At 38.3% G+C, this 20,285-nt stretch overlaps 1 protein-coding gene across 1 annotated transcript in view; it reads right to left on the reverse strand.

Annotated features, from left to right (window-relative positions):
* The window catches only part of MSH3 (mutS homolog 3), a 118,941-nt gene that overhangs the window by 88,470 nt on the left and 10,186 nt on the right, over window positions 1–20,285 (reverse strand). The window contains exons 7-8 of the mRNA XM_052776708.1: window positions 19,396–19,539; window positions 18,203–18,369 (exon numbers count right to left, since the gene is read on the reverse strand). Of these exons, the coding sequence (XP_052632668.1) occupies window positions 18,203–18,369; window positions 19,396–19,539 (311 nt within the window). The remainder of the gene's footprint in view (window positions 1–18,202; window positions 18,370–19,395; window positions 19,540–20,285) is intronic.

The following is a 20,285-nucleotide window of genomic DNA, read 5'->3' on the forward strand; positions in this document are numbered from 1 at the left end:
TGGCGGAACAATACACCTAGGCTACACTGTACTAATTGTAATCCAGCTAGCAGAGGTAAGAGAGTAATACAAAGCACAAAGCTTCACAGCTACTGGTATCGGTGCTAACAAACTGGTACTCGTTTGCCTATTTCCTTTACAATCACACCTCAATTATTCTTGTCACTTAGACTTGATTTTCCCATGCAACAAGGGCACTAAGGGATATTGGTATGAATTTTGCGCAAAGAAAAACCAGAGAAACATACCAGGATAAAGTAATTTGAGTACCAGGAAGGCAAATCATTCTTGTGGCAGTGAAGGCTAACCCACACTGGGCCACAGTAGTGCAAGGACAGTGACATCAAGAGAAGTGATTATTCCACTCCACTTGGTATTCATAAAACCCAATCGGAGTACTGAGTCCAGTTTGGGCCTCCAGTACAAGACACCTATCAACAAACTAGAGGGAAACCAGGAGGACCTCTAAGACAATTAGGGGGCTAAAGCATACAGCAAATGAGGACAGACTAAAGAAACTGAACTTATTTGGTATGGAGAAAGCTACGGGGGCATCTTCTACTCTCTAAAGAGCATTTAGAAAAGCCTGGAGCAGATTCTTGTCAGAGGTGCACAATGAAAGGACAAAACCAAGCAGTCGCAAGTTGCAACTTGTTCAAACTTCTGCACAGACTTCAGGAAAATAAATTTTTCCCCACAAGACCAGTTAAGCATATAAGCAGGTGGTATAGAGAAGCTGGCGATTTCCCTCCCTTGAGGATTTTCCCAACCGGGAAAACCACTCAGTAGCTAGGAGATGAAGAGATATGCTCTTCCCTTTTCTATGGGCAAACTTTATATGCAACAGGAAGGACAGAACATACTATTTAACTGATTATCTAACCATATTTTTCAGCTGAGACTGTGACACAAAGTCTCTTATTTTTTGATTTCTGACATGCATAACTTGCTGTTCACATTTCATTCTCCTCGCTTGCCTCTGACAGCATCACTTGAACCAACTCCAACTGAAAGGATATGATAGATTATGTAACTACTCAGTCTACTAGGTTTTTTCTTTTTATCCCCTCCATTTGGAGGACCAATGTTTGGGACACCTAACACATTTAAGTCGCCTCTACACTACAGAAATAAAAATACTAAGCCACAAGATCTTGCAGCTGTCAGCATTTGTAACTGCAGATGTAATTAGAGACCATAAGAAAAACTATTAAGCATCTCCATCCCCAAAATCAAGTCTACTCTGTTTTGTAGAAGCTTTAGTAATCAAACTGAGTTTTGATTTGGCACATGACTTATACCTTGCAAGCCTTTTTATCCTTTCTCAATGAAGATCCAGCTGTGTGTTGCTACAATGCATTTTTCGTAATGATCCTACAACCTAGTATGGCTGGAAAACTGTATTATCCCTGATTTTCTTCCAACAATGACTCCATCTGAGCTCTCCAGCTATGACTAAAAGAAAGAGACTCCAATTCCAAACTTAGAAAGATATCCAGTGAGACACCACCTTCAAATCTAAACTCTATAGGCAAAGTTCTGCTCTATGCCCACTCCTTTTTTCTTTGCTGTTACTGGAGTTATTCTCCTTCACTGCTGTCAAGCCATGACAGCACCCTGGTTTCTGCTGCATTCTACCTCTCCCCAGTGTGACGGACACTTGTCCTGCACTCTGGAACAAAACTTTCTGACTTGATCTTTCAGTCACCCAGTGAAAACAGGATGACATTTAAGATGGGGAGGAGGGAGTTGACTATAACAAATCCAAGTATGGAGTGAGCAAGAAGTCCCCAAGGAAGTAATTTGAATGAAAGCAAAAAAAGGAGCAGGAACCTTTACTGTTACAAGTCTTAATTTGAGAACGAATATTGCATTCGTTCTCCACACCAAAACCAAAAGAGGATTTGGGGTTTTGGTCATGTGCGCTAAAGGCAAATGGGATTTTTATTTTAAATTATTCTAACTCAAACCGAAATTTGGCTTTCACGCATTTAAAAAACCCTGCAAATGGTAGACAAACATTCAAAGAAGTCTTCAGACCCTGAGAATTTTGTGTTAATACCTAGGAAGGCCAAACTCTGATTTCTGGAAAGAAAAAGACAGCTGCTGAGTTTGGTCATGATTTGTCTTGCACTGGCCCAATGGAAAGTGTAGTATCAACATAAAAGTAGGGTAGTTACATCCTCACTGGTAACTGGGCATGTCCAAGAGAGCAACAGAGATTCCCTATGATCAAGGGGACCTTTGCAGTTCCAAACCATATCACAAAAGGAAAACTGAAATACAGAATGGTTCCATGAGGCCTTTCTTGTACCCAGGGAGAATAATTTCCAAGCTTGGGAATGAACACTGCAAACCTAAGGGACAAAACATATTCTACCCATGCAGAAAAGACTTGTACATTTTATGTTGTTGAATTATGCCAATTCAGCAAGGTAGAGCTCTTCAGTATGTGCCCATTTACTGCTCTTAATATACAAGCCCAGCCTGAGAACTGCACTGCCATTAGAGGTTTTCTTTTCTTGTGAGTAGTGAGTAAAAGGCAATCACACGTTGACCTTTAGTCATGCAGTGCTTCCCTCTGGGAACAAAGCATTCTGGCATGCTAACCATCTATGTCATGTTTTAAAAGGGGTTTCTCTGCCAATTGGTAACATAGGCTGCCTCCATATGAAGTAGTACACGCCTACAGATACTGGTCAGCCAACATGCATTGAACTAAGAAACTATCATTTAAAGCTCGCTGCTTGAGCAGAATCTGGCACAGGGAACTTCTCATCTCCCTCAGATAAAGAGCTTTACATGTTTTGTAATGTTTTTAATAAAGGCTGCTGGACAGAAAACAGGAAACAGCTGGCTAGTCAATTACACTTTTAATTAATGTTTCCTTTGATAAGCTGATACAGACTTAAGAATCCATTAAATGTGATGAAACAAACTTGTTAATTTTTCAACAAATTATTTCAGGCTTTCCTGTGAGATGTACAAAGATGCTTAAAACACAGTGACATTTCTAATATAACAAATATGAAATGTATTAATAATTATGCCCTCTATATACAAAACTTTCTTCTTACTGCCATGTTCCTGTAATTAAGAGCGGCACATTTTAACCACAAATGGCTACTTACCTTGATTTCACATTCTATGAAAAGTTAATACAAGTGAAAAAGCAGTGAAGTTATATTTCCGATGGCTTAATTTAGTATGTAACATACAGATGCTGTACACTACATATTTTTTGTACTACTGCTTTGCTAGGATTTATGATCAATGAGCCAACAGCAAAAGGTACTTAAATTATTTTACAAATGAAAAACACATTTGAAGGGAACAGATGAAGGCAGCGTAGGCTTAATGGTATGCTTTTTAAGAAAAAAATGAAAAAGCAGATCAGGATTCAAAATTGAAGCTCAATTTCTCTCATGTTTACACTTTGGAGGCCTTGATTTGAGTAAATGCTCGCTCTGGCAATGGTTCAGCCCAAAATATAATTTTCAATACAACAAGACTGCACACCATCTTTGCAGAACTGAACTGAAAACAGAAGTGTCAGAGTTTCGTCTTCTTTTATTTTTTTTAAATAAGACAAGAATTGAAGAAAAAAATAGTGTCTTAATTCTATTGGCAACTGATATTTACTATAACTTATTAGATTTTGTAAGACAAGACTTAAGGAAACTGAATAATAAAATTTCTATTATTACCAACAAATGAAACACAGTGTTAGAAGGAACAGAGCGATAAAGCTACTAAGTGAAACTGTTTATTTTTGTCAGATGGAGGATTTTCGCATGCAAGACACACTACTTTCTTTTTGTTCAGTTCTTGTATTTTAAAATACACAAAGTTGCTGGCATAACATACTGAAATCTGTCTATAAAGAATGTTCCTAACAAAACCACAAGAATACCCTTCATCCAGCTTAATATAAAAGGTACAAGGTACTAGTCTACATTCTACTCATAGTAAATGATGAGATGGAAGCATCTGAAAAGACATCCCTATTAATTAAGAAATGGATGTTATTACTTGCATCTGAAATACTACATGTGTATGGACTGCAAAAAGGGGGCTTTAGTTCCATGCTAAGTTCTCTCTCAACAGCCAACCTGAAATTGTACAACTGTCAACATGGCCCTGCTTCAAGACAATTTTTTTTTTTAAAAAGGGATTATATTAAAAGGAAGAGGTGGGGTTTTTTTTCTTTTTTCTTTTAATTTATCACATCATGGATCCTGTTTAGAGCATAGCATTCACAGAACCAAGAGTACAGCCTGACCATCAATTCAAACTGACATAGATTAACATAGCCACCAAACACAACATTCCTGCCATTCCCAACATCTTCATTCTTAGCACTTTCCTTTTGCGCTGGCATAAAAGCTTGGGACAACCACGTAGTGAACTGAGACGAGCAATCCTAACGAGTCAAACATTTACCCAGAAAGAACAAATGACCACAGTGGTTCTTCACCTGTCCCAGTTACCTCTTGCTGTTCACCATGAAGCCACAAAAACTTCGGTACTGAACACATGCAAGGGGCCATGGGAGAGCAGAAACAATTGCTTAACCCACCAATACCACTGAAAAGTAATTGATGAAACTCCATTCTGAGGTTCCTTTCCACAGCATGTTAAAAATCAAACCTATTGTTTTTTAATTAATAACATTTGATAATATGCTAATTATACATCACAGGATGATTAAACTGCCATGCGAATTTCAAATCACTTTTGAAACATCAAAAAGCTGTGCAACGACTATTTCTTAGTTTGGCTGAAGCCCCAGCTTTTCCTTTAAACCCTTTCAGAGGCATAATACCAGGAGTCAAATATAACTTCTCTGTGATCAGTACCCGTTTATTTGCCTAGTAGACTCCTAAAACAGATGTATGCACCTTGACTGAGTAGCCATGGAATCCTTCTCTTAAAATTATTGCTTTCACCTCAGTCCTTCCCCTTCATTTTGGGGCATGACACCACTGGAAATAACTCTGACACATACATTATCTTTGAATCTACAATATGAGCAGGCTAGAACAATTCTAGAAGTATATGTAGTGATATTAGAAATGTAATGATTAGTCCTTTCACATCAGAGCTGAGGTGGTTTGTCTCATCATGGTCCTTACCTATGCTTTTTATAGCACTTTTGTGTTCAAGATGATCCATCATATTTCAAAGGCCTTACACTCACACTAAGTTACAGAGTTCTTTTCTGCCCGTCTTCCGTATTACCATCAAACTCACCACTTCAAACCAAGTACCTGTATAATGGACTGTATGAAATGCAGGGCTCTGACAGAGTTTACATCCAGATTCCTACATTACGTGCATACTCAGGCACAGCATGCCTGGACCAAGTAAGAGAGATGTATTTATTCTATCTAATCAAGAAACCTGTGCTAGACAAGACAGCATAAAACCAGGGATCTTAACCAACAGCTGGCTGCACTCCTCAGGATTATGATTTTATTTGATAGAGCTGGTAGTTTCTACTCTGCCACGTCTCATAAAATTACATTATGATTTTGAGTAATGAACAGCAAACAGATTCCAAAATATGCATTCCAAAAAATAATTTGATGCAAGTTAATCACAACTGCATTCGACTATGATAGTTATGAAAGCATTTCTTTACTTAGGCAACCCAAAGGCATTAGCATGCAAATTCTCATGCCAGATAAAGGCTGTAGTCCGAATCTTGCCGTGTCTGAAACCTGGGCCACATTTAATTTCTCACGTGCAGATAGATAACTAAATGTTTGCTACAATGTTATCTATTTTCAGTCCTTTTCAGCTTAGCTTCAAGAATATTTTCTACATCTTGATGCCTCTGTACACTTTAAGTCAGTGAGCATTATGCATTCCCTAGCAGCTGAGAAGGACCCCTTCCTGCAGCCTTCACTCTGCAAACCTGTGTGAGAACTCTATCAGAAAGGAGCAGCATCCTTGGCTTGTATTGGCTACACAGCTCCCTATGCTACATTCAATTCCTGCTCTTCAAACTCCAAGGCTGGCCTAAACAGACAGTCATCAGGTGAACCTGGTTTTAAAATACCTACTCAAAAGAGGAGTAAGTGATCTATAGCATCTTCTTGCCTGACTAATGATTTTCTTTGGCCCACTTTAAATGCAAGTTTTCTCCACTGTCCTGATAATGCTGCTGCACACAGAAAGATCCTGTATGAGCTTTGATGGAAACATTAAACTTTACCAAAAAGTGCATTAAAAAGCTTGTCTAGGAAAATGGATGTTCCTTCAAATTCAGTTTAAAAAAATGAAATCCAGTCATGAATTTACAGTTTTCCTTAGTTAAAGATTTTTTTTTAAGCTCTCTGTAAGCCAAGTCATATTGGCTGGGCAGTTTTTCTTTTTACAGCCAGGAATCCTTCACGAAACAAAGATTTTTTTTTTATGGGCAAAGAGTTTACAAAAACCTGTACAGCTCATCCATATATAGATAACTGCTATATTACACATGCGTATACTTTCACCTAGATTAACTCAAAGCACATATTCTTTAATTAAATTTCAGAGGCAAATGAAGTATTTTTTTGTCAAGGCCATGAGGAATAACAAGTACACTGTATTTGCAATATATACAGAATGCTTCATGGTGAGACTTAACTTCTCCACTTCGAGATGCAAATCCATGTACTATCTTTTCAGATAATTAAAACAGTTTAACACATCAATTAATACTGTAAGTAAGGAATTTTTGACAGCTACACAACCGTTCCCCATAAATTAAAGGCTGCCTTTTTCATTCTTTCCCTCTTCCTACTTCCCTTTCTCTCAGGTGCATCAAGAATTTATTTTTTTGTATAGCAAATGCAACACTGCCCTGTGAATGGATTTGATGGATGGACTATTCAGTGCATGAGGAATTGCTTGGATGGTCGCATCCAGAGGGTAGTGGTCAACAGCTTACTGTCCAGATGGAGATCAGTGACAAGTGGAGTCCCTCAGGGGTCCATACTGGGATCAGTACTGTTTCATATCTTCATCAGTGACATAGACAGTGGAATCAAGTGCACCCTCAGCAGGTTTGCAGATGACACCAAGCTGAGCAATGCAGCTGACATGCCTGAGGGGTGGGATGCCATCCAGAGGGACCTGGGCAAGCTCGAGAAGTGGGCCCATGTGAACGTCATAAGGTTCAACAAGGCCAAGTGCAAGGTCCTGCACCTGGGGCAGAGCAACCCCCGTACCAATACAGGCTGGGGGATGAAGGAATTGAGAGCAACCCTGCAGGGATAGACTTGGGGTAACCGGTAGATGAACAGCTGGGCATGAGCTGACATTGTGCACTCACAGCCCAGAAAGCCAACTGTATCCTGGGCTGCTTCACAAGAATTGTGACAAGCAGGTCAAGGAAGGTGATTCTGCCCCTCCACTCCACTCTGGTGAGACCCCACCTGCAGTACTGTGTTCAGCTCTGGGACCCCCAACATAAGAAGGACATGGACCTGTTGGAGTGGGTCCAGACAAGGGCCACGAAAATGATCAGAGGGATGGAACAACTCACCTGTAAGAAAAGGCTGAGAGAGTTGGGGTTGTTCAGCCTGGAGAACAGAAGGCTCCAGGGAGACCTTATTGTGGCCTTTCAATATATAAAGGGGGCTTATAAGAAAGACCGAGAGACTTTTTACCAGGGCCTGTAGTGACAGGACAAGGTGCAATGGTTTTCAACTTAAAGCAGATAGATTTAGACTAGTTATAAGGAAGAAATTTCTATGATGAGTGTGGTGAGACACAGGAACAGGTTGCCAGAGAACTTGTGGATGCCCCATCCTTGGAAGTGTTCAAGGTCAGGTTGGACGGGGCTTTGAGCAACCTGATCTAGTGAAGATTTCCCTGCCCATGGCAGGGGGGGTTGGACTAGGTGACCTTTAAAGGTCCCTTCCAACCCAAACCATTCTATGAGTCTGTGAATACTACCTTGCTCTTCAGAGTTCTCTTGGTTCTTCCTCATGCCCTAACAAGAGGTGTTCAGTAAAAAGGGAAATGCATAGCCGTATGCAATATAAGACATGCAGTGAGATGGCGTGAAGTACAAAAAAACCTGGTGAAGCTGCCCAGGAAAGCTATCCTTCCTTCTCAGAACCCTGCACTCCACCAGCATATGTGAAAGGTGAAGAAAGGTAGGAGGGTCTGACTTACATCCTCCCTAGGAAGCTATCTGGGGAGCTGCTGCTTCTCTCTCCATCTTAAGGTCTCTGCCAGCCATGACTTTGTATAGGGGTATGTAGAGGAAAAGAACAGTGCCAAGCAGTCTGTTGCAAGGAGAGCCTGAAATCTTGCTGGAGATGGGGACAAGGGCACCGTAGATAGAGGAAACAAAAGGGCAGAGACATGAAGAGGTGGCAAAGACTCAAGAAAGTAGGTAGCATAGCTGTAAAAGAATAGGCAGAAGGGATGGAGGGCCAGACAGTTATCTTCCACCTGACAAGAAGCAAGAGATAGCCACAACATAAAATAGGAAGAGGAATAGATTCAAGCATATTTGGTAGAAATTGTTTTTAAGTACATCCATCTGCCTCTGCAGAAAGATTCTTTCACGTAAATGGAAAGCAAATACACATACATGAAACATTTTTACATTAAAAAATACTGTATTACTAAGCTTTGTACTGGAAGAGTTAATTACCATAGCAATGATTTCAAAGTCTTTATCAAGAACTCAGAAAATATCCATGTAAATTTAGAAGCAAACTTAGGTACGAATTGCTAACAATCATTTTTACTATTCCAAATTCCCAGAGGAAGAGTCCATGCTTAAAGTACACTCTTCACAACTCCAATTTACTGACAGCCTTTTACCTATACCATACATCAAAAAGAACATCTGTTAAAAGAGACAAATGTTGTAAGCCAGTCAAGCACAAAATTAAACTGTTAAAGATAGCCTGAAAGATAAAGCTTGTTCCCTTTTGCAGTTCAGTAGATTGATGGCACATAAAAAACCATTTCAGTTTCATTTTCTTCAAAATTAAGAAAACGAATATATTCTGTTTTTATAAAAAATAAATATATTCATGGCCTTTCTCTCATCTCTAACTGAGGAGGGGTTGAGAACCACCATTACAAGAGCATTATTCTTCTCCTCACTCTAGTATCACTGCTATCTGCATGCCAAAAACACAGACAGTTTCAGTCTTTCTCCCTACCATACTCATCTCACATCACTACATTGTTTTGATTAAAATTGCTGAATTTCTAACTCCTAGCACTAACAATGAGGGCAGGAAATGTAGGAAGAAGTAATCTCTGAGAAATTAACACGTCCCAGGTATCCACGATGCCACTGTTTCACAGGAAAGATTTACGTCTCAAGTCAACTTCAAAGAACAATAAATTAGAGAAAATTACAGAAAAGAAGTAATTATTAAAAAAAAAAAAAAGCTAGGACTTTAACAAATACGCCAAGAAACATTCACAGGCTGTTAAAAAATTTTAAAATTTGCATGCCAGCTTTAAGAGCTTATTCTCCATTTGAATATGTGCACTTTAGCTGCAGGTTACTGCAACATTTTCACTGATACCTGGAACAAAGGAAAACATGCAACTGATGTGCTGGCTGTAAGAGCAAGTTGGCATCAGACATACATATGCTGCTTCACAGTATGTTAGCTCCTCCGCAATAGATCAAACTGTATACATGCATTTACCCTTACAAAGCTCCAGTTAGATTACCTCTCGATGAAAATAGACAAGTTACCTTCACATTTAAAACACAGAACATGCACACTTAAGTTACCATGGACCAGCCAAAGTGCACAAGAGTCTAGAGTATGGAGTCACAACAGCAAAGTACTAATGTAACTGGATCCCTCAAAAAAGGCTTTTACTTTCATTCAAAACTCACTTTCAGTCCAAACAAAGTTACCAGTTATGTTTGGGGTTTGGCTATTTTTAAGAAGAAAAGCCACTTACCTTTTCTTCTGGTCAGCTCAAAGCACATAAACAAGCAGATGGTTTACCATAAAGACGTGAGCACTCCCTAATATCTGTATAGTTACAGTTACTGGGACATTCAACAGTTTTGCAAGTCATTTATATCTGTACTAATACAGTTGAGACAACTTCCAGTTTTAAGCGTGTGCACGTGTGCCTGCATTCTTTCGTCTCACCTCAGTAGAGTATGTAGTTGCAACAATTGTACAACCCTCCAATTTACACAACCCTGTCAGATATAACCACCTGCTCTATCATGAAAATCTTGAATACGTGTAACATCTATACTGGCTTATCAGCAAAGCAAACGTCCATTAGTAAATGTTCACTTCTTTGAATGATAATTGCATTATTTGAAAACTGGAAATTAAATTACTAATATGTATCACATCAGAATAACAACACCATTGGGTATTTGGGTTATTTGAAATTTTTTTATCAGAACGATGACCTCTATCTCAAGTTAAAAAAATTCAAATGTAAATGAGAATTGTTGCTTCAAATTAGGATTACTGAACTTGGGAATTTATTACCATTGTCTACCAAGTCACCTAATGCACCACAATTATTTTTGTTGCAGATCTAGGGAAAACTGGTTGCTTTCATCCCCTCCCTCCCTAGGACAAGGACAAGCAGCACCCCAGCATGGTGGTGCCACCTCCTGGAAGACAGAGGTGTAGAGCTCCAGGCTCCCATCTGGGTTTGTAATTGTGAGCTTCAGCACCCTTCCCTGGCTGAGAAACTTTGACAGCTGCTGTGAAAACTCAACAGTATATAAATATATACTGAGGGAAATAAGCAAGTAACATCATAATGACCAGACAGGACAACAAAAAGTACAATTACTTACATGTCACCTCCTGCAGTTTCTGATCTATCCTATAATAATAAATGAAGTAAGCTCCAAAACATGAACACAAATGCTTTAAAGTTTTAATTTTCCAGCTTCTTTCAATAAGCTGGTTTTTTTCTGATTAAAAAGTTATTTTTTTGACAGTAAGAAATTGCACAAGCTTCAAGATCAGTTTAATCATTCCTCATTTAATAATTCCTGGCTCAAATACCAGGGGGAAAAAAACCGACCCAAACCCATGAATATCACTAATCAGTGCAAAAATGACACAAATACAGCTCCTGAACACAGCATGTTTTTCACGCTGCTTGCAATCATATGAAAAAGAATGTACCTTCGAACCAGGTAGGAACTGCTGGGAAAGCTTATCAGGGCACACATCTTTGCTTTTGCCTGGAGCAATTTACAAAAACACGGGCTGGGCAAGGCCTGTAAAGGCCAGCTGTTACTGTAAAAAGCAATGTTAACATTTTTTATCTAATATGTCATCCAGGTTAATAAAAGTGTTCTGCACAGCATTTAGACACAGTGCTTTGCAACTGCCTTCCCATGTTTTTCTAGTGAGAACTCTGCGTGCATAATGGAACAGCAATTTCATCTAAAAGATGCCATATGCCTGTGTTGTATCCCAAACTGTGAAGGGCAGTAAGTTAGCCAATCATAAAGGAGTAGACTTTACACATACTCAATTTGTCAAAAGAGATTTAAGCCCCATGCTTCCCTCACCTGCAATGCCATAAAGACAATAATGACCTACAATATTGAGAACAGCATGTTGCATGAGTGCAACAAGACTAAATCACAAAAAATCCTGTCCAACAATTCTTTCAGGTCATTACATGATTTGATAATACTGTTGTGGGGTTCTTTTTTTCCCCGTCTACTGAAAACAAGCGAGCTACGACATGACCAATATTCTTCAAGCAGATCTCCACACAGCTGAGTTGTCCAGGCCATGGATTAGATTATTAGCAGTGCAAAAAGCCTCTTTAGTCAGTAAACATCTGTTCAGTGATCCATTTGGTTTTTGTATTTACAGAAAATAGCTCAAACACTGTTTTTGTACTTTACTTGCTTTTTTTCTGCTGCAAATTCAACTGCTTGTAGCTTCCATTTATACAAAGCATTCTCGAGATGTTTGTCACAGCTTGCCTTTCACTTAAAAATCCATGGGAATATTACAAGCTATATAAACCATGAAACCACTTGTTTTTGATTACCAACCCCTTCACTCTTCCGTTCAGCAATTTCATCTGCAATGCTGTTTACTCTCGCTGTAACCATTTGGTGTCTTGTTTTTGCCACTGCAAGCCTTCCCGTTCTTGCTTACCTACAAACATGAGCTGAGCTATATAAATACATGCATGTAACTGCTCCCCATTTTGAAAAAAATCCTCAACATTAACTATATGAAAGCGTCCTCTGATCTGAGCAACCATCAGCCACATATAAAGATCCACAAAATTGAAAGCATTTTATATTCATTTACAAGACTTCACTGAGTTCATTCCAGCTGAGTTTCTGCTCCTTGACTGATGACGTAAATCCATAACTCTATCCATTACAGCAATAAGCAATGAATAGCACTATTGGCCAATGCATGTAATAAATTGGCTATAGCTCACTCCTATACCCTTTAGAAGTTAACTTATAAAGACAGTTGTACTTCCCATTTTAAGGAACCCAAATCACTGCTGTGTTCTACTATGGCACCACACACAGTGAAACAAAAAAGCCAAAAGACATCTCTTATTCTTGATTTCTGATGAACTACAATCTGGGGGCAGGATAACAAGAAACCACCAACCAGCAGTCAAATCACCACCAGCTAATGCTTTGGGCTGGTAAGAGATCACAACAGGGCTGAATCTAGAGAGTAACACACCTGTGGAGTAATGTGGAGCAAAAAAGGTACCTGTGAGACCACAACTGATATGAAGTTAAAGGCAGATGTCCCTACTAAAACACAGGGGGTGTCAGCACTGCATTGACTTAGTATAAGCAGAAAGAGCTTGAAATGTTATTTATAGAGGTCCTTAAACACAAAGAAAAAAGGCCTGCCTTGCATGTAATGATGGAGGATCAGCTACTTGAGGGATTTGGCCCAGGAGTAATTCGATCATACCAGTGAGCAGGGAGGATGATTTTAGTTCTCAATGGATTTGAAAGAGAAGGGAACTCCAGGGACCAAACTCCAAGCCAAAGACAATATTGCAGTACTCAAGTGAAAACAGAAACCTGAATGCCATAATCAGAAGGAAAAAAATCTTAGACATATTACAGGGGAACAAGTAGCACACCTACCTGCAGCCTAAACAAAGGAGTGCATGACAGAGGTTGTGTCAAAACTGCCTCCTAGATTACAGGCACAAGCTAACAGGAGTAAGACATTATGCTCTGCAAACAGAATAAAGTGAAAAATCTGTGGGCATAGACAAGAGGTTAGATATCATATCATCCTGATTTTAGACTGTTGGCCAGACATCAAACAAGACGTGAAAAAACCAAAACAGTGCAGACTTGGGTGAAATGATGTTTTGGATTGAAAGTGAAGTACTTGTGATCAGTGTATTTTTTACATGGTGTCAAAGAACGCTACAGAATAAAACATTACATTAAAAAGAGCAAATGGAAAAAATATAAAGAGCAGTACTGGGGCACTCTTAAGATGCACTGGATCTTTCAATGAAACAAAAAAGGGACACATAAGAGCAAGAATACCCAAAAGAGAAAGGAGCATCAAAAACAATTTCAGGAAGACCAGTACAGGCCAACTTTTAAAGCAGCCAATATGTTAAGGATGGGTACTGACCCTTGACTATGAAGAGCATCGAGTACAAAACAAAGTGTTCTTCTGTAAAAACATATATATTTTTTGAAGGCAAGAATGTTTTCTTGGTTTTCTAGAAAGGAAGAAACTAAAATTGTTAAAAGATTTTCCTCCAGCCAGGCCAGCACTTGCAAACAGATGTTACTAACGGTTCAGGAACAGAACAGTACCCACCAGAACAGTTTGTTCTGAACCAGTTTCTGTAACCTACTTTTAACTTACACTTTGCTTTTGAAAGAATGCTCTCCACCAAAACTGACCTCCAGTTCAGTGTCCTTGAATAGTACTTTCTAGTCATCAAATCTGTCCTTAAATAGTACCTTCCAGTTATTAATTTTTATGGACAATGTCTGTCGTAACACTAGCAATAGGAGCGTTTAATTTACCACCTGAAACAGCAACATGCTAGAAGCGAACAAACATGAAACCATGCCACACATTTCAATACATTTGCTTCCATGAGTTTTAAATTACTAAAGGGGAAAGTTTGTAACTTGTAACACAAATCTACACAAGTTAAACTATTTTTTAAAGCTTACTCAGGTTGGCAAACACCAGAGTTTAATCCAAATGGTTAAGCAAAATCTTTACAAAAAGATGGATGAGTCTAACTTTACTTAAATCAGTGGTAAACACCTGTTGATTAAGGCTAGGATTCCCACCCCCAAGTATGCAATTTAACTAAACTGGCTTTGTACTAACTGAATTAAAACTCTATTGTATAAACAAATCATACAAACAGCTAAGTCATCTTACTACAATAGCATTTAGCTTTGCTTACTGCTCATTACATTAATGTCCACGCCTAACTTAGACATGGAGAATTTCATAACCAAGACCAGATCTTCCACTTACACTGCAAACTGCTTTCTTGGGCACAGCTCAAACTGCTGCTCTTAGTTCTTAAAACAGCTTTGCTGCTGCTCCAGTCATTTATTAACTTACTGTAAAATTTGCTTCATTCTTGCTATTGCAAGACCCTGTTTACAGCCACATATAAAACTGTGAAACTATTTTCTCCACTGATCTGCAAGATAAGCAAACTTTTCATTACCACAATACTCCATAAAACTTAAAAAGTGATGAAGCCATTTTCTATTGTGTATTTTATTTGCACTTTCTGACTCAAAACTCTTTACAACTATTTTACATTAATCCACATAAATAATTTCTACCATAATGAAGTACTCCTTAGGCTTAAGTAGTAGCTCTTGCTGATTGTCAACCAGATTAAAACACTAAAACCTTTCTGGTGACTTATATGTCTCTTGTTTCTGATAAAAACAAATTTAGAACAGCAGCACTCTGCCACTCAGCTGTTTTTTCGTTCTGTGATGGGTGTTCCTTTGATGTAAATTTGGCTGTGAAAATGTACACATTACCAAAATATAAACACCAGTAAATAGTATGAATGAGCTAGCTGAGCCTGGACATAGCTGTGGTGGCAACGAGAACAGGAAGAGCAAAGCACAGCATTCCATAAGGAGGAAATACATCCATTATGTATGTTTTATTTTTGTAGAAAAAAGCCATAGAGACCATGTACATCAGTTTATGTTATTCACATTTGGTCTTTGGATATTTAATAAACAACAAAATAAAAAGAGATAGAAATTGAAGGAAAGCACACATATACTTTCAACTCTGTCAATATAACCAGGCATTGAACCAGATTATGACTGCTTTCATATAGCTGCAGTGGTTTATCTGGACTAAATATTTTACATTTTTTTTTAATAACCATCAGCACACTTTTTGTGCTGGAGGAGACCTAGGCTACATCACCTTGGTCGCTCAGTGTAATGTTCTAATATGCAACATCCAAAACCCAATCATCCTCCAAGTTACTCAGACAACCCCTGGTGCAATTCTTAGGTGACATGGTCATGCACTGAGCAGAAAGACCCTTCTCTCCTTGCTCTTAACCACTCCAAGCTGTACACCTCCTGGGACTATTTTTCTCTCCCTGTTTTTATACATTCAGTGGGTTTCTGCTGCATTACAAATACACAAAGAGGTGAGGACCCTTCTTGAAACACAAGATCTAGTTCCCATGGTTTTAGTCAGAAAAGCCTTCAAAAAAAAGTATAGAAATGAAACCTTTCCCAGCTAACGGATTATTCTCACCAGGAGTTATTAGAAAAGAGCAAAGAATGAAATTACCAGGTAATGGACAAACACAAAAGTTGAATACTTTAGACCACTGAATATGCATTAAAATAAAATTACTGCCTGTATAAAATTATACAATTATATAAAAACTGGAGCCTAGTTAAAAGCACAAGAAAGCAGCATATTGCAACCACTTAAATCAATATTAAATACTTCAGGGCCCTCTAGTGGTTAAATCTTTGATACAAGAAAATCCATGAAGAATTGGTTTTGAAATAAGGCTACTGAAGCATACTTAAGTAATGTGTTTTATTTTTACCACTCCCATGTAATTAAGGACATTTAGGCTGGAGACCTGCCTAGTAAATTACCAGAAAGGGGAAAAAAACCTACAAACTAATATCTGTTCACAAAATCAGCTAATGGGTGTTATTTTTTGTTCTTAATAGAAATGAGAAGTTACTTACTAACATTCTCAGCTGTGCACAACCAAAAAAAAGAAAAAAGAAAAAAATACAATCACTCACTCAAGCCTGCATCAGAATTGCCTTAACACACAACTGAAATACTTGTTTCTGAAAAATGCACTTGCTTTGTTGGTTTATTACATCATTTTACCTTCATCTGGCTTCCACAAAACTGTCAGTGTACAACACCAGCAAAAAAACCCCAAACCAAACAAACAAAAATAAAAATTGTTAATCTTCATCATGGTATATTTAGAAATATTTTGGGCATACTCCTATAGAATTGATTTGCAAAAGAGAAAGTTATCAAAGTAAAAGGATTAGCAAGGCAAAAATGTACATCTGTTGACAACTGGAAAAGGTTTGTTACTTCCTAATCTGGCATTTTATTTGCCCAAGTCATAACGAGCCATTTCATTGCAAGGAAATACACTTATATTGCTTGCTTAGCACATCTAATTAGAGTTGACCTTTTCAACTCCTTATGACTTTGCAGTCCACACATGAGCTGAGGGAACAGAAGAGCCTGGTATGACAAGAGCTCATTTCACTACAAGCATCACGAGCACTAAATGATGATGAATACACCACTTTCACAAGCTGTATTTTTTTAAGATGCCTAACACCAAATCAGACATTTTCAGTCTCTCCTCTCAGTCTTGCCTCTCTCCTCTCAGTCTTGCCTCTCATATACACATGCCCTTGAAAGCTTGATAGCTGAGTACAGCAACATCTGTGCAATTCCTATAATGGGCCACAAAATCAGATTTTCCTGATGAGAAGACTGCCTACCCACCACTTCATGTCAATTTTGTTGTTGTTGTTGTTTGTTTTAATAAAAGGGGACAAAGAAGGATTACACTGGCAGGTGGGGAAAGGAATTCCTGTGGAGCAGACAGATTAAGCAGCTCAGCTGTCTGGAGCATTAGAGGAAGCTACAAGATGATGACTTGGGCAGAGTTTAAGTGAGGTAGTCAAGGTACAGGGTTGACTGTCAAGAGGCTACCACCCATGTGACTGTGATGCATTTGTCTATCTTTACAATATGGGAGGGTGACGATATTTGTATCTTCCCCCCCAGTACAAAACTGCCTATGTAATACATTCATTTTTCTTTGGCTTTCTTTAGCTCCAGTTTTGTTAACACATAAAAGAAAAATATTATCCTTTCTGACTAGTTAATCCAAAACAGAAATGCCAAGCTCTAAGCTAGTTCTTTACAGCCCAGAGCTGCATGGTTTTAAAAAAAAAAAAAAAGTGAAAACCTGGTATTTTCTCTCAAAAATTGCATCTGTGAGATTTCGCAAGTTCACCGCACGTTTATCTATCATCCTACAAATTACATCCTATATAATTATTCCACAGTAAAACTGATATAGGAAATATCTAACAAATTTACTCTTGAAATGCACAAAGAGAACTCAAACTATAAAATAAACAGATGACCAGTCACCATACTTCCAAGTCTGTATCCAAGTTCAAGATTGTGTAATAGGACAGACTGAAATACCAGTTGCAAAGCTTTTCTACACCTATCTACATTAACAGAAAAAGTTTCACGCCTTTTAGAGATCTTACAACTATGACACACAAGAATAAGAGCCACATAACACCACTTTCAGATCCCAAAGGTAAGTGCATGAGCTCTGAAATAAATCCAACAGATAACATGATTGGGAGTGTAGAATCTAAATGAAAACAACAAATGTTCAGGCACGCAAATCTTGCATAGGCCTGAGACAGAAGCCATGAATTTCAGTCTAAATACAATTTAAGAATGAGTGCCCAGAACTCAGTGGGATCTGGGGGAATTTTCAACGCAGCAGCAAACTACAGTCACTGTGAAATGGGCTTTTACAGAACTACACATCCATGCTTGCTTCTGGATTTAAACTCTATCAATAGCTATGCTGTAATTGAAAAAAAAAAAAAAAAAAAGACAAAAATCCCAAACAACAAAATCCCCATAGAACATACCTCATGGAGGTTATACTGTTGATGAGCTTTTCAGATTGATCTGACAAGCTAGATGGAAGTATTATTTCAACTGGCTGCAGGCGCAAAACCCGACTCTCTAATTCTAAGCGAGATGCACAGTCCCGAAAACTGTCAAAAATTACTTCTCCGGTAGTTGGTTGGATTGCCTGTCAAATAAAAAAAAAAACCCATATATGCATTGAATATTTAAATTTTCAGAGAGTGTTTCCATGACTCAAATTGTTAAGCCAGAAAGATAATTTATGGTGTATAGCACAAAATTATATAGCACCCACATGCTTAGTTAAAGTGGCAGATCAACAAATATAATTGTGTTTTTCAAATCTATGATACGGTAATAACTTCAAAATACTACCACAATTTTGTCTTGGTAAATGATAACAATACCTTAAAAATGTAAGTGTGCTCGTTATCATCAGTCCATCACTGTTCAACTTTTATTACTAGGCAAATCTATATAATTGGAAGTCTATGGAAGGTACATGCAATTCAGCCTGGAAAACTAACTGTCATCCTAGCACATGCTTTTGTTGTTCTCTCCCAGCTGCAGTATGACATTCAAATACAAGCAAAATCAAGATGCTTTTAAATTAATGAATTGCCAGCAGACTGAGCTTCAGTTATCATGTGTTTTGCCAGGTAAACAATCCTGGTTCTAATATTCGCCATAAAAGAGAATACAGATCTGAAGTGTAAACAGTAAAAAAGCATCTCTTCCTCTGACGAACAGTATTTTGTAGGGGAAAAAAGTGCTCGCAAGCTTTAAAATACTGACCCTAAAAATGTTTAAAGTTAGCGAAGCATCTGAACTAACAATTTCCCTGTATTTGGTTAAAACACAGCTATGCTTTCAATTGATACAGCAGCAAAAACAGTATCAGGAATATTCAACTATCAACTCCAGACCTTTCAAATATAAAGCCATCACAATTTACACACAGATGATATCTTACCTGAACTGCACCTTGTTACAAAAAAAAAAAAAACCCAAACCAAAAACCAAACAACAAACAAAACCCAAAACCAAACACCAAAACCCCCCAAAATCTAAAAGAACAATCATGATTTTAAGAAGATAACCACCCACCTCTCAAAAAATCCAACAGAACAACCACCAACGGCCCCCCCCGCCCAAACCCTAAAATACTGATTCCCCTGTGAAACTAACTTACCATAATGCCTATAACAGTGTCACCTTTCTTCCTGTCTTTTAAGTTTTCTCCATTTTCACAGATACAGAGGAGGTAGTTATCAGGGACATCTGTTGTTACCTCTTCAACATCTACAGAATCATCTAGCTTCAGCAAAGGGTTCACATGTAACAAATGCTTAAAAAAAATAAAATAGTACACAGATTTCGTGGATTATTCATAGGTCCTTCTAGATCTAAGTACTTCTCAACTAGATGTGGTGCTGGGCCTTCTAGACTAAAGGTTTATTTGACATTTATTAGTTTGACTCCTACTATGATTTTAGTGAACTTCAGATGACTGTCAGCATGAGGACTGTCAGCGGTCATCTTCACAGGACAGGCAGTTACACGATGCACAGATTTCATCAGCTCATGCAAAGGCCATCTTTGACTATGTCTGCAGGTCTCCCTGTTCAAGCAAGAGCAGCTATGTCAAAAGTTAAACCAGCAGCTGATTGTGCACGTGGGCTGCTTCACCTTGTCATTTTGGCTTCATATCCACAAACCACATTCACCTAACAGAAAAAACTAAATGCACTAGATATGCAGCAACTGAAAAACAGGCAATACCCCGAGTTGAACAGAAGTCTACATCTTAGCAGGAGTATTAGGTTAGCTGCATTGAAAACTTGCTCCTTATTTATCCACCAGGTTGGGTCATACTGCTGAGCCTGCTTTCATCGAGTTTGCCAACCACTACAAGAGTCTGAAAGTACACTACAAGTTTTCCAACAAAACCTAAGGACTGTGTTATCTGCTTCCCTGATTTACTCCTTAAGTACTAGTTTGAGGAATTAAAGAAAAAAACAGGAGGTAGGTAAGGCAGGAGATAGGAAAAGAAAAACTGGAAGGCAAAAAATTAAGAAAATA

Source organism: Harpia harpyja, chromosome Z (genome assembly GCF_026419915.1).
Source record: "Harpia harpyja isolate bHarHar1 chromosome Z, bHarHar1 primary haplotype, whole genome shotgun sequence".
Classification (NCBI taxonomy): domain Eukaryota; kingdom Metazoa; phylum Chordata; class Aves; order Accipitriformes; family Accipitridae; genus Harpia; species Harpia harpyja.